This window comes from Chiroxiphia lanceolata, chromosome 27, assembly GCF_009829145.1.
Source record: "Chiroxiphia lanceolata isolate bChiLan1 chromosome 27, bChiLan1.pri, whole genome shotgun sequence".
Classification (NCBI taxonomy): domain Eukaryota; kingdom Metazoa; phylum Chordata; class Aves; order Passeriformes; family Pipridae; genus Chiroxiphia; species Chiroxiphia lanceolata.
The window spans coordinates 155034-174500 of record NC_045663.1 but is presented as its reverse complement, the minus strand read 5'-3'; the positions used below and the strand labels follow the sequence as shown (position 1 = coordinate 174500).

Below are 19467 nucleotides of genomic sequence, written 5' to 3'. Positions count from 1 at the left end.
ACAGCAAAGCTCTATGGGCAGCAGGACAGTGGCTGTCACTGTCGCTCTCTATCTCCCTTTAATGAGCCAGGGCTTTGCTGAGTTTTTCCAAGGATCCTGGTGCCAGCAGGGCTGGTTCTCAGACTGTCGGCCTGTATCCCTCTCCCACTTGTGCATCATGACCTCTTGAACAAAAAGAGAAAGGGTTTCTCTGCCAAGAGTGAGAATCAAAATCCCTGAGCAGCTTTGGAGGTCCTATGTCAGCTGCACCCCCGCAAGCACTGAGCTGTTCTGCAGGGCAGGAGAGGGGCTTCTGGCTCCAGAGGAGTTACAAGGCAGAGCAGCCTGTTTGGAAGGAGAGAAGCTGTTTCCTCAAGTCTGCAGGGAGAGTCATGAGGGAGATATTTGTAACCCTTTTTTTTGCTGTTGGTATTTGTTAGATTTCCAGATTTTGGTATGCAATTAGATTGGAGCCCAAATCTGGTAAGGTGCCCTATGAAATGATTCCCTGTGGAAATCCTGCTGGTAAATGAAGCAGTGGCTAACAGAGCCAGGCTGGAAGCATGGGGAACCACAGCACTGCTCATCAGTAGGATGGGATGAGATATCAGAGTGCCCCCCACCATCCAGAGAAACACTTTGGGGAATGAAGCATCAGGAGAAGCAGGAGTGGAGCACAAGGTTCAGCTCAACATCTGCTGGGAGGTGCAAGGGATTTGGAAAGCCCAAAAGTTCTGTCTTTATAAAGGGTTAGTCTCCCACAGGGAGCAAGGAGATACCCACAGCCCAGTGCTCCCCGGCCTCAGCAGCCTCGTGGTTTGTCCAACCCCCTTGCCAACTGAATCAAGGCCCCTAATTAGCTCTAACAAGAGGGATGTCTGTTCCTGAAAATGGCCCAGACCAATTTCTCCTAAATCCTCTTCCCTTGCATATCTATCAGGAGTAACACCCACTTATGGTGCTCCCTACCCCCAGGCTGAATTTGAACCACTGACCTCGAGGTGAAAGCACTGGAAAAGCTCCAGCCTCCTGCAGCCACAGCTCCTGGTGGATTTTGCAGCACTGATAGAGATGGTTTTAGGAACTGTCCATTGCAGCAGCCCCAGCCCAAGGCCTGAAGATGTGTTGGCCTTTCACATCAGAAACCTGCTTGCTCGGTGTCAGCAAGGCCCTCAGATCAGCTGCAGGACCACAGGGTCAGACCGTACTGACTGGCAGCATTCCAGCAGCTCCCAAGCAGGGCAGGTTGGAGTGATCTGCCTGGTGCTGCAGCCCCCCAAGTGCACTGGGGTCAGACCAGTGCCTGCCACGCAGCACCAGCTCTGTTATTCCCAGAGAGGGGATCTGAGCTCTGGATCTGCCCCAGGGCAGCACCAGGAACATTGAGTGCCCAGTCTGGCAGGGGACAGGGCTGAGACCCCCCCCTGCAAGAGCCTGAGCCAGCAGCTGGAGTTCAGTGACCACCTCCAGAGCTGTGCTCCTTCACAGACCCCTGTCCCTTGCAAGCCTGTGCTGGGCACCCTGCCTCAGCCATCCCTGGCTTGGATTAGGCTGATCAGGCATCACAGCCAGATAACAGCCACATTGTGAAGCCCTAGTGCTGCCCACAGGCTCTGTAACCCATCAGCCCCTCTATACCTCAGCCAGGTGCACAAAGACCCCACAGCTTCCTTCCCAAGAGAAGGAAATTTTCCCACTCCAGCTGGCCTGAGAGATACCAAGGGGAAGAGGTTATCAGGGTGGAACAGGCTCTGGAGCCAGAGGACAGCTCTAATTATCAAGAGCCAATTCCATGACAGCAATCTCAGCCCCAAGGCACTGCAGGGCAGATTTTCCAGAGGGGCCAAGTGCCACAGAAGCAGTTTATCCTCTGTGCCCACAGGAAAAATGAATTATGCACACACAGAGCAGAGTTGTGGCAGCCTACAGGGACCATCACATGTGTTACCAAACCATGCTGCTCCTGCTCCAAGTACAGAGCTGTTAGACTTTCAGGGAGTTTTGCCCTGGACTTCCCTGCTTTTCTTCCGGAGAGCCCCCAGTCCCTTTCACCAACCCCTGCTTTCACCCTGCACTCCAGTTTGTTCTGGCTTTCCCTGAGCATCCTCCTTGCCCTGGCTCCAGCAGACTCCAGCTATGGCACAACTCCACAGGGCGGGATGCAGGCTACAAAGACGGTCCCATTCCACCAGCCCCTTACAAGACAAGAGTGGGAAAGAAGCCAGAGCTAGGGGTTAACCCTGCTCCTCCTGGCTGACAGAGAAACCTCCAGAGATGGAGAGCAGTGCATCCAACAAGCAAGGCAGGGAATAGTCTGGGATATGCTACCATCTGGAGGGGGGGGGGCTGCTCCTCCCAGACACCTCCCACAACACACATGGAAACCAAAGCAGAGTCCAAGGTGAACCAGCAAAACTAACTGTTCTCCCCAACTGATTTCCCTATCTGGAGGAACAGGAGAAGGAAGGAAATAAAGTCCTACCAAAGGCAGCAAGAAAGTGGCAGCAAGTCACAGTTTTAACCAACCTTCTTATTTCTTTATTTGAAAGGCACAGCTTGTACGTCCTTGATACAGCATTTTCAGTTCCTCTTATTATAGGTCAAGTGATTAAACACAAAAAGCAAAACAAGATCTTTCTAAAGGACTATATACAAACACCAGATTATTTTTTTTCCATTTTTGTTTTTTAAGAAGACACGCTAGCGCACGGATAAGAACAGAGAAAGCTGCTGTATCCTCTACACAGGGCAGGGGCACAGGGAGGGGGAGGCCAGGGAAGGCTCTCGGTCTGCCTGCCCCTCTGCCCAGCTGCCTGGGCTCCAAAGCTGAGTGCTGTGCTGAGGGGGAGCAGGTGGCACAGGCTCCCCCTCCAGCCCAGGCCCAAACCCTGGCAGCCAGAGATGGTTAAGAACAGGTACATGCAGAACAGCAAGGCGCCAGCCTGGTATTAGTGCAGGAGGGGTGTGGGGGAGACAGGGCCAGGGCGATGCGACGAGACCAAGAGCGCCTGGGGAGGGAGGAGATTGTTCTGGGCCAGGGATCCCAGCAGGGAGTTGTGCAGAACTTTTAGGATCAAGGGGCAATCTTTAAATACCGAGGGGGGAGCAGCGGGCAGAGGGGAGCCACATGGCACCGAGGAGCTGGGACAGCCAGGGGGGCAAGTGGCGCCAGAGTAGCCCAAGCCAGGCTCTGGTTTGGCTCTATGACTGGGTGGGAGGAGGGACAGGGAAGCCAGGCTGGGCACAGGGAGAGCATGATCAGCCACATGGTTACTGCTATGGCGCTTGCATTGCTGTGCAGCAGCCTGCCCGTGGGGATGGCGGTGGAGGCATCACCCAGGCCCTGCTGCCCATGGGAACAGGCCTGGCAAGCTGCCACCAAACACAAGTCTCCGCAATTCTGCTGCACAGCAACTAGAGAGAGATACTGCATCTTGCATTAACCCACCCCCTCTCCCCAGACGGCCCCCTCCCCCCAGCCCCTCTAATCCGATTTCTCCCCATCGTCATCTTGGTGGGCATCCCCGTCATGGCCATTCTTGTCCTCCTTGGAGAGGTGAGCCTGAGAGCCCAGGGCCGAGAGTGAGAGGAGCCCAGTGCCGGCACTGACAGCAGGGAGGGATGGGGGCTGGAGGCCCACGGGGAGTGGAGTCAGAGGCAGAGCGAGGGCTTGGAGCTGCGACAGCTGGTGAGCTTGAAGCTGCTGCTGTAGAGAATGATGGACAGACAGAAAGACAGAACAGGGATATTGTCATTTTGAGTGCACTTGGACCCCAACCTAAGGTCCTGGAATGCCCAAACACACTGTGCCAGAAATCAAGCTTAAACCAGAGACCTCAGGGTCCTGGAGAGCATCGCAGCCTCAGGGTAGGTGGGAAAAGAGATTCTAGAGTCCTGGGGCTGTGACACCCTCAAGAGAAGACTCAACAGTGTGTCCCCAGCACAACACACAGCCCCTGCGCCACAGGACATCTGGCATCAGACTCTAGCTTGTTCCAAGGATGCGGTTAAAGCCCTCACAACCTTGACCAAGAGCAGATGGTGTTTTCATGCCAAGGAGCTGCTTCGGTTCCTGCTCAAAACCAAAGCTCCTCTCCTTGCACCCTGCTGAGACAGAGGAGGGATCCCTGCTCCCCTGCAAACCCATGGCCTCGGTCACAGCAAGCCTGGATGGAACCAGCCCTGTTCCAGCACAGCCAGCCCAGCACCTGCAGCCTTGTCCTGCTGCAGCTGCAGCACTGTGCACAGCACAGCCTGCTCCCAGTAGGCCAGATACATCCCCAGGTCACCACTCCATGGCCCAGCTCTGTCTCAAAGGTCAAAGATACCAACTCCCATCCCTCTGAACCCAAACTAAACATGCATCACGTACACGGATGATGGAGTTCAGTTCTGGTGCCGTAACCTGCTTAGCTCGTTCAATGGCTCCCAGGACTTGCTGCTGATGCTGGTGTGGAGAAAACAGAGGAATTCAGGGTCATTTCCAGTGCCACTGGAAAGCAGAACAGGGGTCTCACACACACGTACGTGCTGCTCTCACGGAGGTGTCACGTCAGAGACAGGCTGGTTACCCCCACAGCTGGAGACACCTGCACACACTTCACCCATAACAAGGGCCTCACACTGATGCCCATGGCAGCACAGAGCAGGGAAAGAAGCACATTTGTCTCATCCATTTCCTCACCACAGGGTTAAGCAGGTCCCCTTCTACTCCCACCCTCGTCCTGCTCTGCAGAGGCCCAGCAATCCTTGGCCAGAAGGGCTCCAAGGTGGGCAACATCTCTCATCCTGCCGCCCTTCACCTACGCAGACCCTCTAACAAACAAAACGAGTCATAAAAGCAGAAGTGCTTGGGAAGCTGCCTAGTCCTTGGGACACATCCCATATCCAAACTGCAGCAGCTGGGTGCTCCAAACACAGGCAGGAAAAATGGTTGTTTCATGTACTTAAAAAATATAAAGGACAACTGTACTTTCTCATTGGAGAGCACAAGGTCTCAGCATCAGGCCTGTCCACTGCACTCTAGCAAGGGGATTTTTCTTTCCATTTTGGCAGCAGGACAGGGTAGGGATTGCATTAAGATGCAAAAGGTTTAGTTGTGGCTTAGTTATTAGGCAGCTCTGATCTGATCAGCAAGCCACTTTGTCCTTCCCAAGAACAAGTGGGTGGGAAAAACAGAGCCTGTGCTCCAAGTCCATCACTGACCCCAAGCAAGAAGCCTCCATCCCCAACTAGTCCCGACCAAACTGCCAGGAGAACTGCCCAGAGCTCAGCCTCCATGGGGAGATGGAAAGATACAGCACTAGAGGTCTTTCATCTTCCCCTCGCCTCGGGCAACAACTCCCAACGTGCCCCTCCATTAATTTCTAAGGGGAGTGGGAGGAGCTCATCAGCAGCATTAATTAACGAGGCAGAGAAATCAGATCTCAAGGAGCCACATGGAGGTATTTTTTAAGTGTCGTACCCCAGTTAGCATCCAAAGCTCCCACTGCCCATGCAGAAGTGGCTGATGGCTCAGGAACCACAGGTAGGAGAGACCAGAGCCCATCTTTGTCCACAGCCACCACAAAAGGGACAGATAGGCACATTACCCACCACACAGTGCTCGAGGAGCCAAAACTGCCTTGAAGGGCTGGTCCCTGTGCAGGGACAGAGAGCAAGCAATGAGGTTTCCTAGACCAGGGGTGGGGAGCTGCCTGTGCCAGAGGGCTGTGACACCTCATTGGCTCAGCAGAACAGGGGCCTCTACTCCCCTCTGCCAACACACCTCCAAGCTGGGGAACTCACCTCTTGTGAAAGGTAGGGTAGAACCTGTGCACAAATCCCATTTAGCCTCTTGACGATTTCAGCCTAAAAGGTGGGAAGAACGGAGAGGAAAGGTCAGGCAGCTCGGGACTGAGCACCCACAGCACCAGCTGCCCCACCTTCCTCCTCCCCAGCCCAGCCTTGAGTCACCAAATGGCCCTAAGAAAACATCCTCTCCTCAGAAAGATGCTGGCAGCATTCTGGTGCCATGGGGGTCACCTCACCCCTGAGGCACCTCCCTGTACAGTTAAATGAATTGAAGTTGCTGTCTGCAAAGAGTAAATATTCAATATTCTCTTTCTTCTCCAGGTCTCTGACTTTCATTTAACATATTGGGGGCAACTAGATAGGAAACTTACTATAGACCCAGGTGGGGATGTGTTGAATTACATTTGCCATGTAGATACAGACAGACACATGTGCTGCCTCCATCAAAATCCCTCCTCAGACTCCCCCTCCCTGCAGCCGAGCTGCTGGACTGGGGCTACTCAGGGAGACCAGAGGGGCTGGGCAGCTTCCTCACTACCCTCACACAAGCAATGGCAAGTTCTGGGGTATTAAATGCTTTCCTCCTGGCAAATAGTGAAGCTACCAGTCCTTTGCAAATCACTTTCCAGTGGCATCAAAAGAAATACAGAGCCAAAGAGTTTAGGCATGTACCAAAAACAGCAGAGGGGACCCCACCAGCACCACAGGGAAGCAGACTAGGCTGGGAGACATTCACGGGACAGCAGTGAGGATTTGTGGCTCCGATTCTTCAACAAGATGCAGGTTTTCCCAGGAAAGCCAGTCTCCTGGGCTTAGCAACAAGGGCAATGAGATCAGAAGCACCAAGTGCCTTTGTGGGGAGCAGAACTGTGCTAAGAGGCTTATAACTGAGTCATGACAAGCAGCCAACTTTGTGACTGGAGCTGGAGCCAGAGAGAGACAGGCTCAGAGGAGGCTCATGTTGTTAATACCACAGGTAATTACTCACTGGGGGTAATTAACAACTTAACCATCGGTGAGGGTAATGAGCAAACTTATCCAAGCTGCCGCACAGTCTCCAAGCCACAGCTCCAGATCCTGCCTGCACTGCCCTGTCTGATGCTTAAATACCTGTTCAGGCCCTGAGCAGAACCACAGGGCGCCCAGAGCCCAGGGTGGGAGCTCTTAGTCCAGCACTGTGATCCTGAGAGGTGGGGGGGCCCTGCATTTCAAAGGCAGCTCTGACATTTTACAGGCTCATGGCATTTCTAGTTCCTGAAATACCACTGAAGTGACAGGGAGCAACACGCAGCAGACAACCACCTTCCCCAGGAATTAGAGCACTTGGAAATGCTTTTTGCCCTACCTGTTTGTGCATTTCAATATTCAGCCCATAGGACATCTCATAGTACTGTAGAACAGGAGAGAAGAGAACAAAACAAATTGTAAGTCAAGTCTCCACCAGGTAAAATGGCTCCATACAGCAGTGCTGGGAGCTACCACTGCATTTCTGGCAGGGTCTTCTACAAAAGCTGGGCATGGATGGAAGGAGAGCAGAGGCCAGCCCTGGGAAACAAAGACAGCAGGAGGCACGCATAGAGACCCCCTCCAGCTCTAAAGCAGAGCTCTGAGCCCAGGTGGTCCCTGCCCACCCTGCTCCAGCCTCATGCTGCTGTAGACAGAGACCTGGAGACTTGCCAGCTGGGCCCCTCACAGACAACTTCCCACAGTCTGCATCAAGGTGAGAGCGCGCAATGCTACATCAAATCCGGAAAAAGGCTTGTGGCTCCACAGACTTCTATATCCACAGCCAAAAGAGAGGGGGGCTGACTCTGCAAGCTTTGCCTGGCCAGTACCCTAAAGCCCGCATGGCTGCTTCAGCAGCAAACAGAAGAGATCACAACTGGACTTCATCTAGCAAGTAACACATCCAGCTACGCACAGCTTCAGCTGTTTGGGAAGAAGTTATGTGGAAACCTCCCCTCCATACAAAAACAATTCACCCAGAAAACCCCTGCATAGCAGCAACAGGCAGCTACAATCTGTTGGCAGGAGAAGCTAATTCCTGACCCCTGGAAGAAGTGGTTATAAGGCTGATGTTCGAGAGTTTAGAAACCTCCTCCTGCAGCTTGCAGACTGTAATCTTGACTTTTCCAAATGGGAAGAAAAATCCCCATCTGTGCTCATTTAATTCAAGGGGATCACTGGCATTCTGGTACCGACGCCACAAGTCTGAGAAGTGCCCAGCTTGGTATCGGCATGATCTCAGCCTGCTCTAATGCTGCTGTAGGCTCTCAAGGCTTCTTTGCATTCTGAAAACTAAGCAGGAAGGAGAAGCTCGACCCCCAAGCTGCCAATTGTGACTTATTCAAAAAATCAGAGCAGCTGTAGCAGCTTTGCACATTCACAGAAACCCTCCTCTTTGCTTCCTGTGACTTGCTGTGGTGGGGAGTGGCAGCAGCTCAGCCACGCAGATGAGGCAGGAGCTCCTGTGCCTGCAAAGCCTTGAGCACTGCACCATGAGTAACAGCCCTTCCCCTCTGCTGCTGACAGGAACCTGAATCAATTCTGGTGACTGTTAGTATTAAGGGGACAAAATATATCTCAGCCATATCTGGAGATGAGGGTCTCCATGCAGAGACTGCAAGGCCCCAGAAGCAATTGTTTATCTGTGAGAATGGGGCAGACTGTCCCATTTAATATGCAAGGAAAGCTGTGACCTCTTCTCCTTGTCCCCAGCCCCAAGCACACCTTGCTCCCCACAGCCTCAGAGTCTGGGCACACAGGCTGTACAGGAGGACAGAGGGGCCAGCTCCCTTATTTCTGGTTTTAAAGTCCTAACTCCACTCTGAGGAGCTGCTATATTAGTTTCTACATCTTATCTCTTCCTTCCAGGGCAGGTGCAGCAACTGGCAAGCAGGCACCAGTTCATCTTCATGGACAATATCACAGCCTCCTGCTAACTCTATGATAGGAAAGGAAGAGAGCACAGTCCTGCCTGGCATCCCTCCTTTCTGCTACAAGGGCCGTTCCAGAAGTATTACCTGGCAGGCAAACCATCACCCTGCCTACCAGAACACAGCTGTTTCCTAGCAGATTTCTCTTTGGAAAGCCACAGCTAAGCCTGCTGCCCGCACGTGGCACCATGTCTCGTGCCTTTACCAGGCACTGCCCCAGGATTTGCACATCCTGTGCTGGGACACGCGTGCTGGAGAGACACACCAGCACTCAGCACCATGGCTCTGCAAGGCTGTGGGGTCACCAGAAGGTGCACAGGGTTTCGCTCTTGCACAGAAGCTGGTTTCTGCTTCCAACATCTCACCAGGATTGTGGGGTTTCCCAGCTTTTTTGGAGCACTGCTTTGTCTCTCATTGGCTGTCACCCTCCCAGAGTACCCCGATGCCTGCACACCAGCACCTTGCAACCCATTCTCAGGTCTGTAAGAGCTGTCACTTCCCCTGGGCACAGGGAGCAAGGCCAAGGACCCATCAAGCAGTCAGCCACTGGGCTCAGTTTTCTACATCAAAATATTTTCTGCTACTTCCCCACATTTTGACAACCCACTGCATGCAGCCACCACAAAATAAAGAACAGCCCCATTTTCAGAAAAGCCAATGCCAGCCCTGCTGAGAGCCCCGGGACTCTGCGGGGCACAGGCTCCCTGCCAGGCAGAGCCCAGGCACTGGCACCTGCTCGCGCTGGAGTCGCCACCCACACGCTCTTGGCATCCAGGGCTGGTCCTTACCATGACGTAGTGACGCTGCATCTCCGATTTCTCACTGGCTAGTTTGTCACATTCCAACTTCAAGCTGAAAAGCCAGAACACAGTAAGAAAACCACAAACAGGAGGTGAGAGAGTTGATTGCTACAGAGCAGCTGCTTCCTGCACGGCCTCATCCTGGCCAGGCTGGCTCCTTGGACATCACTATCTGGACTTCAAACGGCGGCCAGAGCTGGGCCACGCTGTGCACAGCAGTGACTGCACAGAGCCTGCTCCCACCTTCCCAGCTGGAGTCCCACCAACACACACTCAGGAGAAGGACACGGGGCTATCCGCCAGCTGAACACTGACTGCCCTCAGGCAAATTTGTTCCACAGGAAGGAGAGTGCTGGGCAGAAGCAGAGCTGGCTGCCCAGGGAGGTATTTGCCATTCCTCAGGGGATCACTGGCAGGTGGGGATGGCTTCTGGCACAGGCCTGTCTGCAGCACTCAAGGGATGCTCCAATATAACATCAAAACCAAAGCCAGCCCCACTTCTGGATGGTGTGGGGGAGGCCGAAGTGCAGCACATCCCTCCAGAAGGAAGGATTTTTCCTCTTCCCCTAAATTCTTCAGAGAATGTGCCGCTGCTCCCAGTGTTTTATGAGATTCCAACTCACCCACAGAGCAACTGCAGCCGGCATGTGCTGTGGTTTTATGTTTCAAACAAGAAACAGCTTCACCTACACAAGACCTGCTCCTTCTCAAGCAGATTAAGTCCAAGGGGGAAGAGTGGGGTAAGGGGAAACCTTGTCTTTCAGCAGGCACGTTCCTTGGGCTGCCCTACTCCCTCGATGGCACTGCCAAGACACAGGGACACCAGGAAATGGCCACTTCCCAGCAGTTTTTCTGCCTGCTCCTGCCAGAATGACACCACCACAAACTTGTTAACTTGGCTGCAGGCAGAGCCTGGGCTGGAGGACATTGCAACCACATGGCAGCAACGCACACACGGGGCCGTGGCAGAGGGCATCACCCGGTCACTCTAACACAAGAGCATCACGTTTATTTCAGACACACACACGTAAAGTAACAGATCATTTCAAGCCCAGCTTTTGGGTCAGAAGAAATATTTACACACACACACACACACACACACACACACACACACACACAGAGAAAAGCATAAGCTTTTGGATTTAAGTGCAGCATTTGCAGTCCCAGAATGGCAGCCAGCAATAAGAACTGAGGAAAACTCCCAGCAAGAGGCGGGAGGCCTGGCAACCATCCCTGCAGTCCTGGCTGAGCAGCGCTCGGAGGAAAGACCTTGGCCGGAGAGGGGAATGTGCGTTCTCGTCGCTGGGCTCCCATGCGGACATGACTAACCCCCTGCCCGAGGTCCTCCTCCAGCCAAAGGTGTCCCAAGCTATGCGACCGGGTCCCCTCCCCCGTGTTCTCATTCGGTCCACGCAGTGAAGCAACGAGCAGAAGAATCGCAGCGATTCCTGCGCGTCGCCGGCCAGCCCAGCAGAGCTGCGGGACAGCCCCGGGCCCGCTGGGAGCACGTACCTGTGGTACTGGGCCTGCAGCAGCTGGAACTCGTCTTTGATGCGGTCACAGGAGTCGGAGGTCGTGAACTTCAGCTGCTGCGGCAGGTGAGAGGAGCCCTTGAACAACAGGAGACAGCGCTAGGGCTGGGGCCGGCGGCCGCCCGGCCCCCCCGCCCCGAGTCCGCCCCGCTCCCGCCGCCCCGGGGGCCGAGCCCCCGGCGGGGCCCAGCGCTCGGGCCGTGGACGCGCCCAAGGTCACCCGTGGGGCCCGCTCTCCGGGTGCTGCCTCCGGCTCCGCCGCCCCTCGGTACCGGCCCCGGCTGCCGGCGGCGGGAGGCGCTCGATCACCTCGACCCCGCCGGGGCCGCCAAGAGAGGCCGGGCGGCCCCCGCGCCGTCCCGCGGCCCCGCCGGTGCCCGGCCCCGCCCCGCGGCCGCTCCGGCCCCGGCCGTGTCGTACCGAGTGCCGGCTTTGTGGAAACATCATGTCAGGCTGCGGCTCGGTCCCCGCACGAAGCGGCCCGGTGATGGTGCCGCCGCCCGCTTCTGCTCCCGCCCCGGCTCCCCGCGCCGCCGCCTTTGTCCGCGCCGGGTCCGGCCACCCCGGCCCCGCGGCCGCCCCGCCCCGGCCGCGCCGCTCGCCCCGCGCCGCTCCCGCCGCCGGCGCCTATTGTCTAATGGCGGCTGCGGCTCCGGCTCCGTCCTGCGGCTGCTCAGCACCACCTGCCACCGCCGCCACCGCCTCCCCGGGCCGGGCGGGCCCACGGCCGCCTCCGCCCCCGCCGGTCCCCGCCCCCGCCGCGCGGCGTCGGCGGGCACCGGCCTGGGGCCGGTCCGTGCCCTGCCCGCTGCGGTCGGGACGGGCTTCTCCCTGCCGGCGTCTCCTCCCCGCGCCCCGGCCGGGACTGCCCAGCCCACCGCCCCCTCCCGGTGCCTCGGCCCGTTCCCCGGGCCGCTCCTCGCCGCCGCGGCCGAGGCAGGACCCGAGCCCAGCCCGGCGGAGGCCGCGGCGTTGGCCCGGGCCAGGTCGCGGAGCTCGCGGGGCAAGCCCGGGGCCCGGCAGCAGGTCGAGGACTCTAGACGGGCCCTTGCCGGGCAGTGAAGCTCCTCGCCCTTCGCAGCTCATTTGCTGTCCTTCCCCGAGCAGAACAGGCGGGGTATTTTTTACTCAGGGGTTCGTTTTGCTTTATTTTAGCGCGAAATGCCTTTGCTGAGCATGAAGGAAGGCAAAGGAAAGGTAATTCACCTGCAACGGAGTATTCTGCTCTGGAGGCAAAGTTTGGTCCTAAATCTGCTGCCTGAGGAGTGGACCCTGCAGTTTGTGTCCTGGGGGATCAACTGTCTCCCCACAGAGAGCAGTGAGGTGGGGAATTCAGCCACAACCTTTATTTCTGGAAGGACTTGGTTGCCATGGGGCCACTTGAAAAGCCACACACACAAATGTGCCTGTGCTGAGGCGGGATCAGGTCCTTGGAAACCATCCGGAGAATAACAGGCAGGAACACAGCTGGTGTGTGAGAGTGCACAGGGAACTTTCATCACTTTCAGATGCTGCTCTGTGTCTATCTTTAAAAATCAGTAAATTTTCTGATTAAAAATAAAACCCTACACGTCATGACTCCAGCAATGTGGGCTGGCCTGTTGTGGTATTTATTTTTAAAGAGAACAATATAGCAGCTGAGTTATTGTGACACCTCCTGCATGTTGTGCAGTAGCTTTTTCACTTCAGCATCTCCATATTAGTGGAAACTGTGACAGCTTCATGCCAAGGATTATTAATAGTGCAGGCAGGCTTTGTGTCCCGACAGAATAAAGGTTGGAAAACAGGGCAGACAGTCTTCCCCCAGCGGGCTGGCCTGCTGGTCCCCCATTTTGCATGTAGAGAAACTGAGCCACCCCAGCTCAGGCTCTGTTCAATGGCAGAGAGATGCAGTTTGTAGTCAGTGTGTGCAGGAGACCAGACCAGGTCATTGTTGTCCTCTTCCCCCATCCTGGAGCAGGCATGGGTGCCCTGCTCACACTGCCCTGCACTGCCATCCCTCCCCTTGCAGCAGCTTGCAGTTGCTCCATTCCAAGCGGGAAATGAAATGCTCCTTTATTGGCTTTTCTGTTGGCTACAAAATGTTCCATTTTATCTTTTTTTTTTTCCCCTCCTTACATTCTTCCAGGAAACACTCTGATTTATGGTATAATCTTGGCAAATCCCAATCCAGGGGAACACAAACTCGCTTGTGCCTGGTAAATGACTTTTTAATGGGCCTATTTCCAGCCAGGAATGCATCTGCATCTGAAGAAGGGGGAATTCTAGCCTTGCCCAGGCAGTAGCCTATGTGTGTCAGTGGGGGTCAATACAGTCTGGCTGGAAAGCTGGAGCAACTTCCTGCTTGGAGCTGGTGCAGGACCAGACCTCTCCTGTGCCTCCATACTGGTCTCCTGTCCACAGAGGGAAGATCTTGCCATTGCTCCCACTTCCTGTGAGATGGCAGGTTTAGGGACATCCTTACTCATCTGGCCACTGGACCGGAGCCTGGTTACCCAAGGGCCAGGAGTTTATATTTTGCATTGCTAATGGAGCAATAAGCTGTCCCAGCCCCTGGTCCCAGATGGAAGGATTTGTACAGGGATGTCCTAATGGAACCAGAGAAACTTCCTATTAGTTCCTAAAAGGAGCAGTCTAACAAAGCTGCCAAAAATAAATCTGTATAATGAAGAGCCTTTGTAAATTATTCAGATATTATATTCCACTCCAGATCTGATTCAAGGAGAGAGGTTGTACAGACATTTTCTTCTCCGAAGCTCTGGACACAAGGTGAAATCCATGCTGCCATTACAATGAAAATGTAGGCTCTGAGGTCCTGCTTTTTGCCTGAGAATACTGTCTCTTTTACCTGGAATTAAAGAGGAAGAAATTAAAACGTCATAGCAGCAATTCAGGCCCTGAGACAAGGAAGGTTTTTTCCTTTCTCCACAGCCTCAGGACCTTGCTTGAGTCCCATCACCTAAAGCTGACCACATACACAGGTGCTTTGCATGATCAAGTCTGAGGAGCTTAGGCTTTCTGAGGCACTGCATACCTCAGGGTGGCACAGACAGGACCCCACTGGAGGTGGGGTGGTTCCTCCTTTGCTTCTCAGTTGTGGTTTGAATGCTGTGGACTCTTTCCAGTAGAAACAGGGCTGAGACTCACCAAACTCATTATACTTCAGCTGCCATCAATACCACATTTGTTAGCCACCTGCTTACAAATCCCAGTCCCTCCCCAGGATGCAAAGCCTGGGTTTGCAGCTTGTCACCCCCCACTGCCACCCCATATTCAGACATCTGAGGTATTTTATAAGGCACAGTGGTTGGCAGCTTGTGGGCTATTAGCCACAGCTGGCCCCATGCCACGCTACTGGGGCTCACAGACTTCTCCCTTCCTCCCTCCCTGCTTCCCCAGCCCCTCTTTGCCAGCAGTGGGGCTGGCTTCTGCTTTGCCCAGCCCTGCAGTTTGGCTCTGGCCTGCAGTTCCTGCCCACCGGCAACCCTGCCAGGTCCATGCTGCCCAGCTGGGCTGGGGAGGCCAGGGCTGGTGGGGGTGGGGAGGAAGGCCCCCTACCACATCCAGGTCAGCGCTGGTGGGATCTGAGGCCACACTGTTCCTTATCACCCCTCTTATCATGGGGATTATTGGCTTTTTATATTAAACTTTCTCCAGAGAGCATAATACAATCAGCCAGACATGAGGCAAGGGCTGGGCAGGTCTGGGAGTGATTTACAAGCGATCTGCCTCTGCAGCATTTTTCACATAAGGGGCTGTTTCCTCCTCTCCCTCACCACCTCCCAACTCTCCTGCTGCCATTATGAGCCACATGGGTCTCCCCGCAGCAGCAAAGAGCTGCGATGAGCACTGGGGCTGCACGGGCACCACAGGCTCGCAGGGAGGTGGGGAGGACCTATGGCAGCCAGCACTGCCCCCCCCCCCCGAACGTGGCACTGGCAGTGCACAGATGCCATTCAACAGAGCTGCCCCTCGTCCCCCATCACTGCCCAGCACTGGCCCAAATTCCCCACCCACACCAAGAAGAAAAATGGGAAACGGCCCCTGGATGTGCACAGCCAGGAATCGCTCGTAGGCAGAAAGGGCCTTTCTCCAAGAAAAGCCTTGGTCTGGGCAGGCTTTTTACAGCTGGTAAAACGTTTCTACCTTTTGTGATCCCACTTTATCAGTGACTTGAAATAATTGGGTTCCATTTCTCATGGTGGCTGACCCCCACCCCTCCCTTCTGCTGTGGCCTATGTTTTTGCTGCAGACTGATTAGGGGTAATTATCCTTTTTACCAGCCAAAGTGCAAGGAACAGTTCACACTCCTTGCAGGAAGTAGAAAAGGGATTTTGCAGCTGAGCTGTGATTAGGAAGCACATAGCAAGGATGCCTGAATCTGCATGCTCCCTGGACAGGGCTGGGTCAGTATCAAGCTCCAGAGAAGGACTTAGCTCTGGGTGGTGTCCCTGAGGCATTTGGTGGGAGATAAGCAGGAAATTTGGAGCTATAACATGGTCGGGAGGTCCAGGAGAATCCACTGGCCCTTTGGCCGTGAGGAGGTTCCTTGGACAAGTATTTTCCAGAAGCACCATGTGAATCCCTCTGCATATGAGGTCCAGACTGAGTCTGATGGTGGGAGTGATCCACAGGGGCTGGAATGGGCAAAGGAGTGGCTTCTTGACCAGGTCCACTTGTGCTGTGGGCATGGCAAGGATTCTCACCTCTCTCATCTCGTTCCCTTGATGGACAAAGGGAGGAGATAGCAATTTTAAGGTCAAAGGGATCATCCAGGCTTTCCTCCTGCCTTGTGTGAGGCAGGTAATCTCTCCTGGCCACCCTGCACCACATTCCTCCTGCTCCTGTACAGGATCAGTGTCCATCTACTGCATGGGAGCTTCATCAAATGAATATTTGCAACAATTTCTGAGACTTGCACAGGGAAGACAGATTACTACACCCCTGAGAGTCTTTCTGTACTTGGCTAGTTCAGCAGCGCTCCTCCAGGTAGGGAGAACATTTCTTCCTGACCTCAATTTATGACAAACACTGAAGCATGAGGCTGGATTGATTGCAGAAGGAGATTGTGTCTTAGTAACTCATGTGAATGCTGCAGCAGCTATGCTAATTCATCATTTCTTTATTTATGAAATCTGTGTGCAGGTTGAGTGCAATTAAATGATGTGCTTTGGGATCCTAGGGGATGAAAGGATCATGGAAAATGTAGGTTTGTTTTCCTAGTTTACTGCACACTGAGCCCACCTACAACAGCATGACAAACCAGATGTGAAACACAAGGTTTAAAAAAACTAATCCAGCAATTGCTGTCACAGGCTGTATTTGTCAGCATGTTTGATCTCAGTGCCTTTCCCCTACTTCTCAGAGAACTCAGATCTTTTTGTGGCATCTTCCTGTGACAGACAATTGAAGAGCTTGTAAAACTTATTTTGGGGGAGGCTGAAACATTTGACACCTGCTCTGCAGCTCGGTCCCCGGTCCCCATCAGCAACCAGAGAGCAGTGGGTGATGCCTGACCCCGCGCGCAGAGGATCCAGCGCCCGCCCCTCTGCGCTGCCGCTGCTCTGCCGAGCGCGGCCCCGGGCCCGGCCGCGCCCCCGCCCCGCACCTCGGCTGGGAGCAGGAGCGGCCCCACGGGGCCCTAAGGGCTGTTCGGGGTGCCCGGGTTCGCCGCGGGTCTGACCCCACACGGTTCAGCCGCGAGGCTGGAATGTCCGCTGGGCAAAGGCTTGGTGGCAGCAGCACCCGCGCTGCCTGTGCTCTCTCGTTCTCATCGCTGGCAGAGCACTCCTCTGCTTCCTCCTCCTCCCCTCCGCTCCCTGGTGATGCTCCCCGCTTTGTTTTGACGTTGCTGTGTGATCTGAACCTCGGTCTTTCCTCCAGACTCCTGAGGGTGAGCTACCAGAGCCTGTGTGTGATCCCCCAACTCCCATCCCGCTCCTTGGGATGGGGCAGCTGCCACACCCTGCACACAGAATCACAGAACAGACCAGGTTGGAAGGGACTGGTGGAGCTCATCTGGTTCAACCTCCCTGCTCAGGCAGGGTGCCCTGAGCATGTTACTCAGGATTGTGTCCAGACACATTCCTCCTTTGAATATCTCCAGAGAAGGAGACTCTGTAACCCATTCCAGTGCTTGGTCACCCACACAGTAAAAAAGTTCTTCCTCGTGTTCAGGTGGAACTTCCTGTGCATCAGTTTCTGCCCATTGTCCTATTGCTCAGTACCACTGAGCAGAGCCTGGTCCACCCTCTTGACACTCTCCCTTCAGATACTTATGGACTTTGATATGATCCCCTCTTGGTGTTCTCCAGGCTGAACAGGCCCGGCTCCCTCAGCCTGTCCTTATAACAGAGATGCTCCACTCCCCTCACCATCTTTGTAGCTTCTGCTGGACCTACTCCAGGAGCTCTGTGTCTGTTTTGTCCTGAGGAGCCCAAAACTGGACCCAGCGCTGCAGGTGATGCCTCACCAAGGCTGAGGAGTGGAGCAGAATCACCTCCCTGACCTGCTGGCAATGCCTGCTCCCTTCTGCAACCAAAACAATAGCTTCTAGCATATAGCACCTTGTGGTTCAAAGCAGCCCAGCAATCCCAACTAGATAACTCTTCAGCACACCCCAGACACACTATGTTGTACTCACAGCCTGAGAACACGCAAAGAGGTCCAAGTGACTTGCCTGTCAGAGCAGTGTTGCAGGGGTTATAGAGATCAGTGATGAGAGAGTAACAGTCCTCTCGGCTGTGGGGCACCTGGAAGAGAAAGTAAGAGAACGTAAGAATAGGAGGTATTGATTCTGTGAAAGGCCAAACTATGGACAAACCACTTATAAAAAAAAGGTTAGAATCTCCTGTTAATTGAGGCAAAGAGCTCATGAGAATAGTATAGACATAAGACGAGCAGGTGGAATTTAAGTGGAAAACAGAACCTGTTGTTTGTGCATATCTCGTGTTTCTGTCTCACAAGGTAGGGACTGGCAAACCACAGAATAAGCCAGGCAGGTAACAATGAAGACGGGTACATAACAGCTCTATCATGCTCTTTTGGACCTTCAAAAAGACTGGTTAGATACAGACCCATAGGCAGAGTAGATGTGGGAAGGTGAGTGAGCCCAGCCCAGGAGGTGTGGGAACATGAATACAGACAGAATGAGTGGTGTTGGGTGTCTGTAAGAACTCCAAAATACCAGCAGAAGCACCTGCAAAGAGAAGACAAAGAGACTTGGAAAACTGAGTGGTTCAGTTAGTTTAAAGTCAGACAAAGAAACAACACCAGATGGAGTAAGAGAAAGCATGACAAGCAGGGGGAGAGAAAGGTGGGAAGAGACTTCTCCTTTGGAAAGTTAAGGGTGTATCTGTTTATCTTGCCGCATGGAATATGCAGAGGTCTTGCTTTGCCTACTCCCCTCCTTGTGGGAGGAAAGATGTGAAACAAAAGGCATGTACTACAGCACTTACAGATCCATTGGACTGGGATGGAGGAGACCCTGCTGCATCAGGGTATCCAGCCATCCCGGTACAGTTTGCAACAGCTGGAGCCCTGGCATCTGTCTGAAAGGAAGACGGGAGCTGCAGCATGTAGATTTTGGCAGCATCTGCTGCTGCATGATTTGGCCACGGTAAAAAGAATCTTCTGATTTTCAAGTGTTCTTTCTTTCTGTATGGAGGGTTATGTGGAGAGCACATGGCTGGCTGGGGCACACTGGCACCAGGTTTAAATGGAGCCAGGGGGACCTGGGCAGCCATGCAAGGAGGGCAATGGGTGTGCAGCCACAGGTGCTTGCAAGAGGGGTGTGTGTATGGGGAATCCAGATGGCAGGTATTCTGCTGGAGGCAGGTTCCCAGAGAGTTGCTCTGACAGATAAAGCTGCACTGGCAGCAGAAGGATGAACGTAAGGATGTGGCATGGAGGGGATGTATCAAGCTGCCAGCTGGAGCACCTGGTACAGGTCAACAGGGATCTACTGGGAAGTAATGAGGAAACCTGGGTTAAAGCCAGCACTGAGACCCCCTGTGTGGAGAGACACAGAGTGAGGAAGGCCTCTGAGGTGGCACCCACAGAGCTCACCCTGACAGGCTCTGTCCTCGTCAGGCTCTAGTGGTTCGTGGTCAGGGGACAGCAGCAGCCACAGCTTGGGAGCGCTGGGCTGGCACTGCAGGGCCTTGGCGTTCTCCTCCTTTGCACCGAGGGCTGCCGCAGCTGTAGGCGGCCAGGCTGGCCAGATCCGCGGGCCTATGGCTGAGACGGGTCCTTCCCACTCAGGGTCGGGCCTGCCTGGCCTCGGGCACCCACGGGTGCCCCGCGCGGTGCGGGAGAAGCCGCATCGTCCGGGGCCCGGGCCCGCCCTACGCCGTCGCATCACCGGCCGCCAAGGCCCTACAGGCCCAGTGGGGTCCGGCCATGGGCCTGTGGAGGGCGGGGGGGGTG

The 19467-nt window shown here is 54.6% G+C and overlaps 2 protein-coding genes across 5 annotated transcripts; both read right to left on the bottom strand.

Moving 5' to 3' along the window:
* Positions 1-2488: 2488 nt before the first annotated feature.
* TLE5 (TLE family member 5, transcriptional modulator) lies at positions 2489-11606 on the bottom strand. Of its 2 annotated transcripts, none has more exons than XM_032711759.1 (7): positions 11461-11606; positions 11021-11118; positions 9497-9560; positions 7118-7162; positions 5767-5829; positions 4352-4426; positions 2489-3685 (listed from the first exon to the last, which is right to left on the bottom strand). In XM_032711759.1, exons 1-7 carry the CDS (start codon positions 11485-11487, stop codon positions 3464-3466), a joined length of 594 nt encoding a protein of 197 aa, XP_032567650.1. In that variant the 5' UTR covers positions 11488-11606; the 3' UTR covers positions 2489-3463. The 2 variants fall into 2 exon arrangements, with proteins under 2 accessions (XP_032567650.1, XP_032567651.1); XM_032711760.1 differs by having other exon boundaries at positions 2489-3682; positions 11461-11594.
* Positions 11607-13719: 2113 nt separating this feature from the next.
* LOC116799179 lies at positions 13720-19424 on the bottom strand. Of its 3 annotated transcripts, none has more exons than XM_032712098.1 (4): positions 19108-19424; positions 18117-18238; positions 17720-17792; positions 13720-13888 (listed from the first exon to the last, which is right to left on the bottom strand). In XM_032712098.1, the coding sequence occupies exons 1-4, from the start codon at positions 19397-19399 to the stop codon at positions 13758-13760; spliced, it is 618 nt and encodes a 205-aa protein (XP_032567989.1). In that variant the 5' UTR covers positions 19400-19424; the 3' UTR covers positions 13720-13757. The 3 variants fall into 3 exon arrangements, 2 of the variants coding, with proteins under 2 accessions (XP_032567989.1, XP_032567988.1); XM_032712097.1 differs by lacking the exon at positions 13720-13888 and adding an exon at positions 16105-17005; XR_004361006.1 differs by lacking the exon at positions 13720-13888 and having other exon boundaries at positions 17716-17792; positions 19005-19424.
* Positions 19425-19467: the final 43 nt, after the last annotated feature.

Excerpts from the sequence above, each read along its gene's own strand:
- TLE5 (XM_032711759.1), bottom strand. The coding sequence starts at position 11,487 with ATGATGTTTCCACAAAGCCGGCACTCG. Across the intron at positions 4,427-5,766 it reads TACCCTACCTTTCACAAGAG|CATCAGCAGCAAGTCCTGGG; the intron begins GTGAGTTCCCCA and ends TCTCCACACCAG. Across the intron at positions 3,686-4,351 it reads AACTGAACTCCATCATCCGT|CAGCAGCTTCAAGCTCACCA; the intron begins GTACGTGATGCA and ends CATTCTCTACAG.
- LOC116799179 (XM_032712097.1), bottom strand. The coding sequence starts at position 19,399 with ATGCGACGGCGTAGGGCGGGCCCGGGCCCCGGACGATGCGGCTTCTCC. Across the intron at positions 18,239-19,107 it reads CGAGGACAGAGCCTGTCAGG|GTGCTTCTGCTGGTATTTTG; the intron begins GTGAGCTCTGTG and ends TTCTCTTTGCAG. Across the intron at positions 17,006-17,719 it reads CTGCAACACTGCTCTGACAG|GGTGTGGCAGCTGCCCCATC; the intron begins GCAAGTCACTTG and ends TTCTGTGTGCAG.